The sequence below is a fragment of the Mauremys mutica genome, chromosome 16 (genome assembly GCF_020497125.1).
Source record: "Mauremys mutica isolate MM-2020 ecotype Southern chromosome 16, ASM2049712v1, whole genome shotgun sequence".
In the NCBI taxonomy this organism is placed as follows: domain Eukaryota; kingdom Metazoa; phylum Chordata; order Testudines; family Geoemydidae; genus Mauremys; species Mauremys mutica.
The window spans coordinates 4,944,555-4,960,988 of NC_059087.1; the positions used below are offsets into that span (position 1 = coordinate 4,944,555).

The 16,434-nt window shown below is 50.9% G+C and overlaps 1 protein-coding gene across 1 annotated transcript in view; it reads right to left on the reverse strand.

Annotated features, from left to right (window-relative positions):
- Nucleotides 1-16,434, reverse strand: part of WSCD2 (WSC domain containing 2) — a 134,716-nt gene that overhangs the window by 39,220 nt on the left and 79,062 nt on the right. The window contains exons 3-4 of the mRNA XM_044990187.1: nucleotides 14,033-14,147; nucleotides 9,014-9,198 (exon numbers count right to left, since the gene is read on the reverse strand). Of these exons, the coding sequence (XP_044846122.1) occupies nucleotides 9,014-9,198; nucleotides 14,033-14,147 (300 nt within the window). The remainder of the gene's footprint in view (nucleotides 1-9,013; nucleotides 9,199-14,032; nucleotides 14,148-16,434) is intronic.

Genomic DNA, 16,434 nt, shown 5'->3' on the forward strand with positions numbered 1-16,434 from the left:
GGGAGCCTAGCCCTTTAATTCATGGCATTTCACCGAGGAGACACTTCAGAAGAAAACTTCATACTTCCACAGCCCCTTTCATCTCATTACTGCTCTTCTGGTACCTCCTAGAGGGCCCAGTTGAGATCCCAATGTGCTAGGTCCTGTCCATACCCGTAGAGAGAGAGAGTCTTTGTCCCAAAGGACTTTCAATCTAAACAGACAGACAAAGGACGTACGGTCATCCCCACATTATGGATGGAGCACTGACACACACACAGATTAAGCAACTTGTCCACGGTCACACCGGGAGTCTGTGGCAGAGCCAGGGACTAAACCTAGATCTCTTGAATCCCAGGTTGTCTCTTAACCAAAAGAATGTCCTTCCTCTCTGCTGCATCCGTACAGCACTTTCTAGCCCTGTGAATGAGGGGAACACCCCACTTGGAATATAGGTAGAATTATCCCCATTGTAAGGTGGGGAAACAAAGCCAGAGAAAAGTTACCAAGCCACATTTTCACTGAAGGGTTCAGTCTATCAGTGGTGCTTCCTTCGCCATTTCAGTCCACAGACAGGGATCAACTCCTACACATCCTCTTCCATCTGCTTCCCCTCCCCCACAAAGCCCTCAGATTCTGTGCGCCCAGAGAGCATTTTCTGTCTCCTATTATGATAACGATCTGCTGTCGCCTAATGGCTGTGAAGCTAGATCTGCTAATGGCATTTGAATGAGTCATTTCGAGCTACGACAAAACAAGGGCAAAAGCAATTTGCTGGGAATGAGCTTCGTTCCTTCTGCGTTAGGACTTTCCAGTGAGACTCACGTTGCTGCATTTTGCTGGTTGCTTACGACACAAACCGGGAGCGAAAGCCCAGGAGCAAAGTCTCTCTCTATTTTTATCCTCTCCTGGGATACCCACCATGCTGTGCCTGGGGACAGTGGGGCAAGAAGCACTTCAGATTCTGTCTCTTCTCCTGGACCTGCCCTGACCCTTTGTCAGGGAAGCAGGTGATCCTTGTTCATCCGAATTTCACCCTTTGTGTGTGGGGAGCTTGTTGCCTGAGGAGCGAAGAGATTTCCAGGTCTTCCCCCCCACCCAACTGACAGTCCGTGGCCTCATGGGGTTCTCCCAGTCCAAGTTATAAATGGTCAGGGACTAATGGAAATGCTATCACCACTGCAGTAGAAGAGAAGCTATATTTGCTCTCCAAGGCTGATTGAGCAAAGGCCAACAGGGAGGTCAAGAGAAAGCTGTTGATTCAGAATGGAGACCAGAGGGGTTGAAGACGGCAAAGTTTTCACAGAAGGGACTGGAGCAGCAGGTGACCTTCTCATCAGAGCAACTTGCTGAACTGGATCCTCAGAGCCAGAGACCAGGTGGATTCACTGTCTGGGCCTCTGTCACGGAGTCCCCGGGCGATGCTCTGGAACTGCTCCCCACAAAGCTAGTCAGGACTTTGGGGCGCCTCCTCTCCCTTGGAGCAGACTGTCTCCAGGGCAAGAAGCTCACACAGCTTCACTTTCCTGGGTCTGACCTTGCAGCATTCAGCATATGCCCCTCCATGTGCTTCCCACAGCAAGTCCGCCCAGGCGGGGTCCTAGGGAAGCCAGAGGGTCCTGCACACACCCCCACTTCGCAGTCAGACGTGACTCTTAGCCAACCAGTAAAACAGAGGTTTATTAGATGACAGGAACAGGCTCTAAAACAGAGCTTGTAGGTACAGAGAACGGGACCTCTCAGCCGGGTCCATTCTGGGGCCCAGCAAGCCAGACAACCCATCTGCCTTCACTCCTCATCCCCAGCCAGCTCCCAACTGAACCCCCCTCCAGCCCCTCCTTCTCTGCTGAGTTCCTTTCCCGGGCCAGGAGGTCCCCTGACCTCTTTGTTCTCCCGCACCTTTAGCATCCCCTTGCAGGGGGGAAGGGCCCGGGCCATTAGTTGCCAGGAGACAGAGTGTTGGCCAGAAACTGAGGCACCCACACAGTATGCAGAGGAAACATTAAGAACAGTCCCACTTCGTCACAGCATCCCAACATCTTTGGCCAGCTCAGTCCAGCTCTGATTGTTTCAGACTGGTGGTCTTTGAGAAAGTTTGCCTCTAAGTTCCCAAAAGATACAGGTTTGCTGGACAGACAGACGTTCAAGCTGGTTCTTATATTATTCAAATGGATGTTCCAATCTCTAATAGAGGTAATAATGCAGAAAAGGCAGGAGGATTCAATTAACAGTTCTGTTTTGCAACTGGGAAAAAACAGACAATGTCGTTATATTATCATATGATGATGAAATACTTTCCCTTCTACCAGTAACTAAAGACGATATTCAGCAGCAGCTCCTGAAATTAAACATTCCACGTGCATCCAATAGTTTTAAAAGAGATTGCCAAGGAACTGTTTGAAGCATCAGTGTTGTTTCAATAAGTCGTAGAATGCTGGGGAAGTTCCAGAAGTCTGGAAGAAAACTAATGTTGTGCCAATATTTAAAAAGGGTAAACAGGATGACCTGGGTAATTATAGGCCTATCATCCTGACATAGATCCCAGGCAAACTAATGGAATGGCTGATATGGGATTGATTAAAAAGAATTTAAGGAGAGAGTACTGTAATTAATGACAATCAACATGCGTTTATGGAAAATAGATCTTGTCAAACTAACTTGATATCTTTTTTGTTGAGATTACACATTTGGCTGTAAAGATGTTGATGGAATATACTTAGGCCTTGTCTACACTACCGAGTTTTGTCGGCAAAAGTTATGCCACTTTAATTAAAACCGCAGTTGCATGTCCACACTAGTTCCTTGTGTCGGCAGGGTGCACCACACTAACAGCTCTTGCATTGACACAGAGAGCAGTGCACTGTGGTAGCTATCCCACTGTGCAACTGGCCACAGGGTGCTTTGGGAAGGGTTTGCAATGCCTCATGGGGCAGGGACAGCAGCACATGATGCAGGTTTCTCAATCCCGTCGTTCCAGGGGCATCCGAGTAGATTGTCAGCCGCTTTTCAATTGAAGTGGTTGGGGGAGAGTGGTGTGTCTGGGATGGGGGAGACAGCAGGCTGACTGATCTACCCTGAGGAAGGGTAGGGGGACACCCTCCCACCCCTACATCAGCCCCTGGCTCTGCCTGGCACATTGGTCTCTCCTGAAGCAGCCCGCTCTGCCTGCCTGCTTATGGTCCTGTGACTGGTTCTGTGATTCCCTCTGAGTTCTCCCACAGCCTCCTCATCTGCGGGAAGCAGCATCCAGAGCTGTTCTGGGAGCTCTCCATGCTGAGGAATGTCAGAGCATTGCAGCAGTCCCGTCGCTCCCCCCCTCCGCCTCCCTGCAGCAGCAGCCTGCCTGCTGCTGCACTCCTGTGCAGGGCACAACAGGAGCGCTCCAATGATTTGCTCTTTGTTCCCCAAAGGGAACAGCGCACTCAGCTGTCAGATACTTCCCGGAACTTGGAACATGCCTGCGGGGCAGCCGAGATCAAACCAGTGAGCAGAGCGGTCAGGGCAGGCATTGTGGGATACTGGGGGAAGCCAGTTCTGTCGACAAAACAAACAGCAGAGTCTGCACTGACACTCTGTTGCTTTAACTTTGCTGCAAAAAGCTTTATGCCTCTTGTTGAGGTGGTTTTATTTTATCAGCAAAACAGCAGAGTTTTGCCGCCAGAAGTAGCTTTGTAGTGTGCGTACCTCCTCTGTTTGTAGTGTAGCGTAGACAAGGCCTTAAACTCCTGTAAGGCGTTTGACTTGGTACCATGTGACATTTTCATTAAGAAACTGGAACGGGCCAAAATAAACATGACCCACGTCCAGTGGATTAAAAACTGGATGACTGATAGGCCTCAAAGAGTAACTCTAAAAGGGGGTTGTGTTGCCCATGGGGTCCTGCAGGAATCAATTGTTGGCCCTCTGCTATTTAACATTTTTATCAATGATGTGAAAGGAAACTTAAAATCATCACCGATGAAGTTTGCAGATGACACAAAGATTGGGAGAAGTGTTACATAATGAAGAGGGCAGGTCACTGACACAGAGCGATCTGGATCGCTTGGTAAGCTGGGCACAAGCAAACAATACGTATTTTAATACAGCTAAATGTAAAGTCGTACATCTAGGAACTAAGAATGTCGGCCATACATGCCTACGGGGGGACTCTATCCTAGGGACTCTGGAAAGGACTTGGGGGGTCATGGTGGGTAATCAGCTGAACATGAGCTCCCAGGGCGATACTGTGGCCAAAAGGGCTAATGTGATCACAGAAGTACAAACGGAAATCTCGAGTAGCAGTGGGAAGATTATATCCCCCTGTATTTGACACTGACTGCTACTGGAATACTGCATCCAGTTCTGGTGTCCACAATTCAAGATGCTTGTAAACTGGCGAGGGTTCAGAGAAGAGCCATGAGAATGATTAAAGGATTGGAAAACCTGCCTTATAACGATAGCTGGAAGCAGCTCAATCTGCTTAGTTTAAGACAGAGAAGTTTAAGGAGTGACTTGATCACAATCTATAAGTGTCCACGTGGGGGACACTTCTGGCTAGCAAACCAAGGTATAATAAGATCTAGCGGCTGGAATTTGAAGCTAGACAAATTCAAGCCTGGTCTCCAGGTCTACACCTAAAATGTAAGTCAATCTAAGGAAGTTGCACAGAGCTGTGAAAAGTTTCACTCCCTGAGCATTGCAGTTAGGTTGACCTAACCCTCACCATAGACATGGCTAGGTCAACCAAAGGATACTTCCGTCAACCTAGCTCCTGCCTCTTGGAGAACCCCCCCATCTGTTGATGTGGGAAGTGTGCACTAGCACAACTGCAGCAGTGTCACTGTGCCGCTGGAGCGGGTGTGCTGTAGACACCCTCAGACTAGAAATAAGGCACAGAGGGGGATTTAAGCAGGGGAGCAACTTACCAACTGGCAATTTTTAAATCAAGATTGGATATTTTTCTAAAAGATCTGCTCTGGGGCAAAGGGGAATTAATTCAGGGATGTTAACTGGCCTGTGTTGTATAGGAACAGTGGTTCCTTCTGGCTTTATAAGCTATGAAATAATATCTGAATAAAACACCCATTCCATCCAGGAACAGCTCATCCCATGAGGAACATCTTGCTGCAGGCAACACTCGTACAGATAAAATCAAATCCGGAAAGTCCGAGGTAACCTGACGTGAAGCTCATACCTTAACACAGCCTCAGCTATCCCCTTATCAGCACATTACAAACAAGCTGCTCTTCAGATCTCATGTATTGGCCTGAGACTGTCAGGAGACATGGGTTCTTTCCCTAGACCTGCCGCAGGCTTCCCAAACAAGTCACTCTCTGTGCCTCAGTTTCCCCACTGGAGAAATGGGGACGATCATTCTGAGTTACCTTACTGAGGGGGCTTACGAGTACCTGAAACGCTGTCTGAGATCACCAGATGGAAAGTGCAGTAGGACACTTCTGTGCTGTAACTACTGCCTGTCATACAGACCAATATTGTGTCATTGTTTCCATCTACTCCCCTGTCTGTCTGTTTCCATCTGTCTCACACTCTTGTCTCACACTGATTGGAAGCTCTTTGCAGCAGGAACTGGCTTTCTGTGCTGTGGGGGCCTGGCCGATGCCTGGGGCTGCTAGGTACAACAGTAACACAAATAGTCAATAGTTTAGACAACTTGTGGGGCCATCTCAAATATGTAGTAACATCAAAGTGGAATCCATTATCTATTATTATCTGTTGCTAAACCAGTCTGAGTTGCAGACACAAGTCATTTGAGACCCGTATGCTCCATGCTGCTCACATTCCAGCCAGGCACTATCTGCCCCAAACAATGATTATGCCTCTGTTTTCAATCAGAGAAATTCAAATCATTTGGCATATTTACCAAGCAATCACTCAGGAAGACTTTGGTCTGCCTGGCAGGAATGAACTAGGCTCACTGCATAGCCGGTGCTGGCTTCATTACGAAAGTACTGTAAGTATGCAGTGTGATTCAGACAGTCCATTTCTCAGCTCTTTTGTAATACTGCAAATAATCCTGACATCTGCAACTCAGCATTAAGGTTAATGAGGTCTGACAGGTCCATGCTGACACACCTTTCGCTGTAAATTAATAACACGGCTTCTCTAAGAGACCGTCAGCTCCCCAAGACTCTCTCTCTCCCCACTCCGCTGTTTCTGGCAAATGCTAATGCCCGCTCACTGCAAGGGAAAGACCCTTTGATTATAAGAAGTGTCCTATAGGTTTGTAACATCGTTAATGTTTCAGGACAGCTGCTGAGGGAGACGCACCAGGGCTGCAGTTTTAATGGAGAGCATTTCACCACTTACAAGGGAAGACACAAACGAGCACAGGGTTGCCACGGACTTTGCTTTCGACAACAACGGTGGGATGCACTGAAACAAGCAATGCAGGTGTTCCCCCACATTTTCACTGGGCGGACCACTGGGCGGATCAGATTCTCTCATAGACTCTTTCCCTCTCATCCGCCACCCCATAACATCCCTGTGGCCACCACGTCCCTGTCAACCCGAAAACGTCACAGTAGGGGAATAGTGAATGGGTTTTGAGTTTCTTTGAATGCAGGTTACCATGTGACCAGCCGGTTCTCTGAGAACTGCCAGCGAGTGCTCTGCTGTCCATGGGCCACACTTTGCGAACCTCTGTTGTGATCCGTAGGGGCTGCTCCCTTGGGCAAGTGACCTGGCCTTTTTTGATCTCAGCCAGGCAACTGGGGAAAAATCAGGCCCTGCCTAGAAACACGATGAGAGGCAACACAGTGCCAGGGAGGGAGCACTGGAGTGGTGTTCAGGAGGCCCACGTTCTGTTCCCACCTCTGCCGCTGACCTGAGCGAGTCTCTCGCCATTTGGCTGTCTTGCCTAAGGTGCATTAGGGATCATTCCGCACTTGTGTCTCCTCTTGTTCTGAGCCCGCGGCTCTTGCCTCCTCTCATAGACCGAAAGCGACCACCAGATCATCTCAGCTGATCTCCGCTCACAGCCCCCTCCCAACACCCGCACACTAAAGCCAACACCCAAAATGAGACAAAAGCTTTACAGTCCTCAGATTTCTGCTTCTACAACTGCCCCGCGGTACTTGATATTAATATGGAATCTTGTTCTCCTGTAGTTCAAACCCCAGGGCTTCCCAGCGCCCAGATCTACATGTCAGCCACGTACCGCCTTGTATCTGTAAAGGTTCCTTTCAGGAAAAAAAATCTGGCATGTAGTTCATCACAGAAAGCACACGGCATCGAGTTTTCTTCTTTTCGTTATTTGTTGCTAAATTATGCCAGTGAAGTCAATCAATCCTTATTAAAATGATTATGGCAAGACCCCAGTTGGAGTAATTTGACGGCTGCTGCACACTTTACCATCACAACGACACCGTTCTTGGCAGCTTCCGCCAAAGAGTGTCAGAAAAAAGGCTTAGAACGGGGGGTAATTACAGTATTATGCAACGTAACTGGAAGCCAAAAGGAGTCCCTTTAAGAGAGAGCGGGAGAGAGCATGTGTTGGAAGGAGAGTGGAGTGCAAGTCCTTGCTGGGGCCCGTGTATATTCTTCATCTCCTACAGGAACAGCAAGTGCCCACCCACAGCTCCGCAGGCATCATTTCTGCAGGAGAAATGGAACAACACACGACATTCCTAATTCAAAGCTCTCTCCCTCCTTGCGGGATGAAGAGGAACTAAAGGGCCTGTGTCCAGATTTTGACTTCAGGCCAGGTTAAATCCTGAGTAACTCCCCTCATCAGTGCATCCGAGCTCAGGATCTAGCCCCAGCAGTGAGAGCCCCTCCTAAGCTTTCCTTGTGAAGAAAGGTAAGAGCAGAGCTCCCCAGTGGCAAACCGCCCAATCCATCGCCCTCTCCAGACTCCCGAATGACAGAAGATAATAACAACACTTTGCTCTTCTATAGTGCTCGTCCTCTGTGGATCTCCAAGCACGTTACAAAGGAAGGTGAATGTCTTTAACCCCAGTTTACTGATGGAAGCAGAAAAATTATGAGATTTGCCCCAGGTCAGGGGCATGAACAAAGCCCACGTCCCCTGATTCCCAGTCTCTAGTGCACTATGCACTGGACCAGAAGATTAACTGGGGCTTGAGGAAAGCCAGGAAGGGGGGGTTCCAGGGCTCATCCCATTCATTGCCGAAAATAATCACCGCCCCCCATCTCCTCGTTTCCCTGGTTTATGACTCAACGTATGGGGGGAGGCGAAGCTCGGAAAAGAGAAAGAGGCCAGGCAAAGTTGATGGGAAGAATATCAAGTTCCCCTTTCTGTATAGCAGAAGGACACAGAACGGCTGCTTGAAGTAGCCCTGCAGTTACCGTATAGTGCACCACGGGACCTAGAGAGTGTGAGCCTAAAGCCAACCGATTGTCTGGCCATAGTTCACTCGTACTGCCCGAGACGGCTTCCTCTGTCTCAGAGAGGGGGGGTGGGCAGTATGGGAGCCCCAGTCTGGCCACCTCGAGGGCACAGTGTGTGCCACGCCTCTTGGCACAAGCCTGCCCCCAAATAAACCCCAGCAATTTCTCTGGAAACAATCCCAGTCAAGAGAGCAGCCCAGCCCCCCTGTGCCTGGGATGCCCCTTGCTGAGCTGCCCTCTCCTCGCTGAAATCCTCCCTGCAGCCAGAAGCAAAAGGTGCTGGAGTTCTTGCCAGAGAGCTCATAGTCATCCACAGCTGGGGAAGGCCGGAGAGTTCAGAGACGCCTCTGAGCATTGCAGGAAAGCATCAGAGCCCAACCAAAGCCAAACTAGTGAGGTACATGGGCTCCCCAGCCTGGGTCTCGCTATCCACTTTGGGCTACAGGCATCAGCATGAATTGAGCATGAGAAGAGGAGAACGCAGTGTTCCCAGCTGGTGTGATCACCAGGGGTGAAATGCACCCTCCAGGTAAGCCCACGGAGTGCATTTCACCCCAAAGAGGTGGGCACGAAGCTCTGGGAAATGCAAATGCTTCCAGCCAGGCACTTTCCCTGTTTCCACGTTATACCCGCCAATCCATTTTCATTAACTTCTATTTCCGACAGCGGCGCCGTTATTACTTACATCTCCTGGCGGACTCCTGGGCCAGCTCCAGCCGGTAAATGGAGAGACGGTTCACACCTCCGCAGATGTTGCTCTTCTCTCCCTTGCACTCCATGTTACATTCAGACTCGCTCACATTTAAGGCCTGGATTTTGTGTCCACAGTAACATTCTGCACCGAACTCCAACCCGGCGTACAAATAACCCCTGGAGGTAGAAACCACAGTCAGAGCAGCATCCCTTACAGTGAAACAACAGAGACAGGCGGAAGGAGGTGCCTGGCCCAGGTAAACCTACTGGAATTCAGTAGAGCTACTGGGGATCTGACCCCCTGAGATCTTGCACCTGCCAGACAGGGCGGTTCAAATCCCTAATGAGATCAGTGGTGGGCAAGCAGTTCAAGGCACTGGGAATGTCAATGTTCCCCAGGGCGGGATGTGTTTAATCTGGAAAGGGTTGAGGTTTCTCAGAGCCCACCGCACGAGACAGACGTGGTGAAGTCTCTCCTGCATAAATTCTTCCCTCAGCTCCACTCAGTGGGTTGCAACTCTTGCTATTGGCTGAATCCTGAGCAGTGCTGACCTCTCCCGCTCACATGAGCAGGTTTCAAGATTTGGCCCTGTGTGTGCAGATTTCCCAGGACTAGCCGCAGCAGCCCTGTTTATGCACAGAGAGTTTCACGTGCAGAGCTGCAAGGGGAATTTCGCTCAATAGCTGGTGGATTTTCCTTCCAAGTACTCTTGGGCTCTTCCCTGGCACAGACCACAGGGGGAAGAGAAATGTGCCCATCACAGGCACATCCGGTTCCCAGTGGCCCTGGGGAGCGCACTGCCATGGCAAGTCGATGCTTTTCAAATCAAGAGCAGCTGCACTCAAAATAGGTGATGCAAAAACAGTTGCACATTTTGGAAACCTCTATTAAGGCCACTTTGACTTTCCTAAGCCTGGTCCTAACCTCTCTGATTTCAATGGGCTTTGGATCAGGCCCTCAATGGTGAGCGACAGGTGCTGGGGAGAACACACCAGGTAATCTCTACCTGGAAGCCCCAAGTCACATCTGTTAACTCAGGCATCCAGATTGCATCAGGTGAGCCATTTAAACTGACCAGTGCACTATTTATCCAGTATTTAGCTAAATCGGGCATGATTCTGATCTCACTTCAACAGGTGCAAATCAGGAGTAATTCCTTTAAGGAAATGGAGTTACACCAGCGTCAACTGGGTGTGAGATCAGAATCAGGCCCATTGAATCAGAATCAGGCCAGCCTGGAATCCATTGCTTAGCTGTTGCGCCAGTTAAGCTGGTACACTGATTAAGATACTGATAAGAACATAAGGACGGCCATTCTGGGTCAGACCCATGTTCCATCTAGCCCGGTATCCTGTCTTCTGACAGTGGCCAATGCCAGGTGCTTCTGAGGGAATGAACAGAAGAGGGTAATTAGCGAGTGATCCATCAATCCCAGCTTGTGGCATTACCTGGATTCTGCTGCATTTAGAATTCTCTATAACAATTCAGCCACTCTAGAGTCAATCTAAATTGTTCCAAGCACTGGGCACCATGGGAGATCAGCTTGCCGCAAGCCATTTTAGGGTTCTGGTTGCCACCACAGTCCAGGGCCACCCAGAGGGGGGTGCAAGAGGGGCAATTTGCCCCAGGCCCCGAGCCCCACAGGGGCCCCCACGAGAGTTTTTCGGGGCCCCTGGAGCGGGGTCCCTCACTCGCTCCGGGGGCCCCGGAAAACTCTTGCGGGGCCGGGCGCAGGAGCTTCTTCGCTCCCGGTCTTCGCCGGCGGGGGGCCCTTCCGCTCCGGGGCGGAAGGACCCCCCACTGGCGAATTACCGCCGAAGACTGACCCGCCGCCGAAGCGCAGCCCGGTCTTCAGCGGTAATTCGGCGGCGGGGGGCCCTTCCGTTCCGGGACCTGCCGCCGAAGTGCCCCGAAGACCCGCGGCGGGACCTCCCGCCGCAGAATTACTGCCAAAGACCGGGCTGCGCTTCGGAGGCGGGTCCCGCTTCGGCGGTAATTCGGCGGAGGGGGGCCCCCGCCGCAGGTCTTCGGGGCACTTCATCGGTGGGTCCCGGAACGGAAGGGCCCCCCGCCGCCGAAGACCCCGGGCCCCCGGAATCCTCTGGGCGGCCCTGCCGCAGTCATGTTACAGTGAAAGTTCTCTGAACAAGAGTGTGTTTGATTTTTTTGTATGTGTGTGTCCATTGCTGATGATTTACTAGACACCAGCTGGAAGTAGCATCACTTTAAAAGAAAAAGTGCTTAGTGCATCTTATAGATCATAAAGCAAGAGACAGCAACATTACTTACAGGCAAAAAGGACATTATATGTGTTGCAGGTGAAATAATAAGACTTTACAGGGCCTCAGAGTTGGAAAGCTCCACTAGTTGATACCGATTGGGTTTGAAAAGGAGAGATTGCAACATTATCTGAACCAGGAGTGGACTAAAAGTGAACATAGAGATGAACCCCCTGGCCTTTAGAGACAAGGGTCAGAGCTTGCCACAGAAAATCGACTAGCACGAGTGGTGACACGGGTTCTCCAGGAAGATGCCAGGCAAACGCTCAGATTATTTTATTATTATTAGTTGTTGAATAGCAGGGCTGAGCTCAATGCTGTGTACAACAGGGAGCAGAGAAGATCCCCACACCTGGGAGTTTACAATCCAAATAATCTTGTGGTGTATTGTGCGGCAACTCAGTCAAGAGACACACTTTCACTTATCCAGTCACGCTGGTTCTTAGCACTCAGCCGGCAGCTACACATGTGCAAAGTTGCATGCACATGAACCTGCAGCTGCATTTGTCATCTGCAAACACCTGTGCACGTACCAATGCTGCAGGCATCTTTTCAATTGTCTAATGGCTGCCCGGGGGTAAATCTTAGCATTTGCACCCACGAACCCAGCAGGAGGCAATGTTCCTTTCTAAGGTGCAGATGCTAACACTTGTGGACTCCCAGGTGCGAGGCTGTGTAAAGGGCACGCAGAAGCATTAGATGTTTTAGCAGGTGTTTGCCCCTGCAAAAGGCAGGCACAAGTCTGTGCCCATCCAGCCGGGTACTTGCACAACAGGCAGTGAGATAGAGGTCCAGCTGCATGTCCAGTATAGTTTGGACCAATGGGTGATCATTCAGTTCCTATTCTGTCTCCCCACCCTGGTGATGTGGCCGTCGCAAGGAAAGATTGCAGTCAGGAACCGGGGATCAGCGAGCAGGACTCTACTTGCTGTATCAATGGCTGCACTAATGGAAAAGCTCAAGAATGTCACAGGCATATGCAGGCGCCGCATGCTGGGCTTTGGCCTCTCGACTTTACAGAAGACACAGGAGTGAGAATGTCTGCTACGGAGACGAGAGGAGGGATTGTGTGGCAATACACCTCTACCCCGATAGAACGCTGTCCTCGGGAGCCAAAAAATCTTACCGCATTATAGGTGAAACCGTGTTATATCGAACATGCTTTGATCCGCCGGAGCGTGCAGCCCCGCCCCACCGGAGTGCCGCTTTACCGTGTTATATCCGAATTCGTGTTATATCAGGTCACATTATATCGGGGTAGAGGTGTATACAGACCCTCTTCAGTGCATGTCAAAGCCCCGGCAGAGGAGGAGCTGGTGTGTGGAACGCTGACTGGCTGGTAGAATGTTTAGGAGCAGCAAATTGTTTCCAAATTCCTTTCCTCGCTCTGTGTTAATTCGTCCCTCCACCTTGACATTCAGACACGAACCTAAACAGCACTTAGCTTAAAGTTCTCATCAAAGGCATCACGGAAGGAGCCCCTATGTCTATTGACACTCTGGATGTGAGCGATTAGGGTTCAATCCCCCTCTTCCCCATTATAAACTCCCTGGCTGACCTTGAATAAGGTCAGATTTTTTAAAGCAATTCAAGTGTTTACAGATGCAGATAGGTCCCTAGTGGGATTTCAATAACTGGTTTCAGTGGGAGTTGGGTGCCTATTCTCTGTATCTTTAGATGCCCCAATTCCTTTAAAAATCTGGCACTTAAGATCTCTGGGCCTCAGTTGCCATCTGAAAAATGGGTCTAATGGCACTTCCTTACCTCATCAGGGTGCTGGGAAGGTAAATATGTTTGTGAGATGTGCAGATATTACAGTAATCGAGGCAACAGAATCCCATTATATATCTGGGACGATGCTTGGGGCAGAAGAGCTTTTCCAGGCCACATATGTAATAAAAGGTTTCAGACGTTCATTCACCTGGAGATCACTGTATTTTCCCCACCCCCTCCCCAAAACAAAAAGGGATTTGGGGTGAGCAGCAATTCCTGCTATTGAAAGGCAACATCGAGCAGCCTGGAAAGATGCCGACTGTCTCATGCGAAACCACGTCACTAGCCCGTGTCCCTTTTTATTTCACGACTGTGACTTGCAGCTTTGCCCACAGTGCAGTCGTTGCACTAAAGGTGTCTCCCCCAGGTCTGGAGATGGGGTCCCGTTTGGTTCTCGTGCTGTGCAGAGGGCCAGCGTGCGGCCTGTGCAGCACTACACCCTGGGCTGAGGGCGTAGGTGGCACTGAAGGGAATTTCATCCAAAGCAAATGGGCTTAAAAGCAGGATAGTTTGGGGAGGTTGGAAAATCTGGTCAGTGGGTTTTGATTTGCGAATTCAGCAGCGATGAGCGTCCCTGTTCCATTTTATTCCAGGCTCCACCATGGGCCAAATTCCCTGCTGGTGTCAATGGGTGGTATCAAGGGAGCTGTTCCAATTTACCCCAGCGATGAGTTCAGCCCCCTGTTTGGGTGGTGCTCAGTGAAAGGGCCTCAGGCTCCCCTCTAATCAGGACACCATTTTCATCCCAAATGAGGAACATCAACTGCCCTGGCCTGTTCCTGGTGAGAAAAATAGGATCTTTCAAAACATCCCAGGGGACAAGGGGTGGGTGAAGAATGGGGGTGGGGGAGAGACAGAAGGAAAACGGCCAAGAAACTGGAGTGCTTGAGCCGACAAGAGAGAAACGCTGTTGATGTGCTGAAATTAATGAAGACTCTGTGTTCATTTACCACCCTACCGTTCGGCACAGTTGTCCTGGCAACGGAACACTGTCATCTTTTTGTAGTCGAAGAAGGACACGCCACGCAGCGCCCGTCGGCGAGTGTTGTCCATATAGCAGCCAATGTATTTTGCTGGGGAAAAGAAAGAGAAGAAGAATTCGGCTTGTTACGAGACTCCCAATGTCTCCCCCTCTCTCCAAATCCGAGCCGCTGGCTAAATATTATTTTTCACCTCTTCAACATGAGTTAGTTCAGCTGGCCTAGAAATGCAAGTCACGGGGAGGGGAGAGGGGGAGCAGGAATCCATCCGTGAAGCACCCCCATAGGTGCAAGGAATAATTACACAGGCAGATAAAGCATGTTCCCGAGAAGGAAGGGAAGCAAAATGAGTTTTTCAGAGCCCTGGAAGGCCGAATGCTTAACTCATTCGCTTGTTTTAACTCCAGCCACTGCATGTCCGGAAAGGAACCACCACTAAAGAAACAGCCCATATTTCAGTGGGAGGTTCTGCTCTCCTCAGCAGCACCGGGCTCAGGGAAGGGGCTCAGGGGGTTGAATTTGGGGAGGTAATTTGCGACATGTTTAGTGCTTGGGAAGCTGAGAGGCTGATAATGCAGAGGCTAGAAACACAGTCCAGACGGGGCCTGATTCGTTGCTGCGTTACTCTGGTTCCATGCCGGCAGAATGCCATGGCAGTAAGAGCCCTCCCAGCTGTGCAATCAGAACTTCTCAGCTGGGTTCTGGAGACAACCCAGAGCCCTGCTACTTGCTGTGCATCCTGGCTCCATCCAGAGATGGGCACAGGGGGCTAAACATCCCACGCCCAGTGTTGGTTCTCTCGATTCCATCCCACGCTGGGCATCCCCACAACCATTGCCACACGCCATTGTCCTCTCCACGGGCCTGATCCGGAGCCCCGGAATTCAGTGGAAAGATTTGCTTTGTCTTCCGTGGGCTTTGGATCAGGTCCTGTATCATCATATTCCCAGGACATGTTGTGACTAGGGACTAGAGTAACTCCCAAGACTATCCAGTATGCATAGAGAGTGCACCCCTGCTCCCCTCTCCACAGACATGGCCAAGCCGCACCCACCAAACCGTCTCCTTGCCTCCATGAGGGCAGGAAACGTGACTGGGGCTTAGGGTTGCCAGCTGTCTGGTTTTTTTCCAGAAAGTCCAGTCGAAAGGGAACCTGTACAGCGTCCAGTCAGATGTACTGACCGGACACCAAAAGTCTGGTTACCGCGGGTGGAGGGGCACTGGGTCATCAACCCATACCAGCCCCTGCTCAGCTGGGCGGCCTCCTACCTGCATCTCCTGGGCGGGCAGGCTGGGTGTCAGGGGTTGCAGCTCCCCTCCCAGCCCCGGAGCAGAGGGAGGCCAACCGGCCTGGGGAGGGAGGTGGAGATCGAGCGACGAGGAAGGAGGAGAGGGGAGAGCAGCGAGCGACAGGGGAGGAATGGAGAGACGCGAGCGGGGACGTGGCCTTGGGGAAGAGGCGAATCAGGAGTGGGGCTTTGGGAAAGAGGCGGGGCCGGGGGAGGTTCTGGCGCTCCTGCTGTAGTGCCCGGTTTTCAGAAATTAGAAAGTTGGCAACCCTACTGGGGCTGCTCCTTATAATGGAGGATGTAGGAAGACTCCTTATCCCTCCCCCTACATACACACACACACGTGCGCACACACGCGCACACACAAAACCACGGACCAGGCGCAGTGCAACCCTAAATGGTTACCTGCTGTTTGTTGAACTAGAGGTGATTCCACTGCTAATGGGGTGACGGGCACTAACGCTAGCTGGGTAGCACAGGGAACAACTGCAGGCGTTGCCATTTCACAGCCGTTGGCTTCTCTTTCCGAATGGACTTTTCCTCCCTTTGATGTTTTGGGGACAAGTCTCCCTTTTCATCTGCAGAGTCCCAGCCCTGTGCATGGTCATTAGCATCTCGGTGGCTTTCTCTCCCTGTGTTCAGCGCTGGCTTTTCCCCTCTCATTCTCTTTCAGGGATCAGCTCCTGGGGGAAGGGGCACGCAAAGGGCAACTGACTGGCAGGCTCTGCTGCTTTGCTGCTGGCAAAACTGCAACGCTTGGCTGCTGTGAATTGCGCCGCTCAGTATTGCCAAGAAATGGGATGTCTTCACACACTGCCCGACGTGAGCCGTGTAGCTCTGTCCGTCTTTTCCCTGGTTCTGAAGTTCTCCTCGCTGTCCTCTCCTCTTCCCTGCTCCTTTCAGGTCAGGAATTACCTTGCTCACAGAGTTTAATGACAGAACATTGCCTGGCTCCAAATCACTCGGCGGGTTTTCCTTCCCCTGATTATGTAGCTAAGTGCTTTGCCAGCCAGCCGAAGGGGCACCCTGCAGGCAAAGGGAAAGGGGTCTACCTCCAAGACGCACCATGGAAATAGGTGAGGGGGTGATAA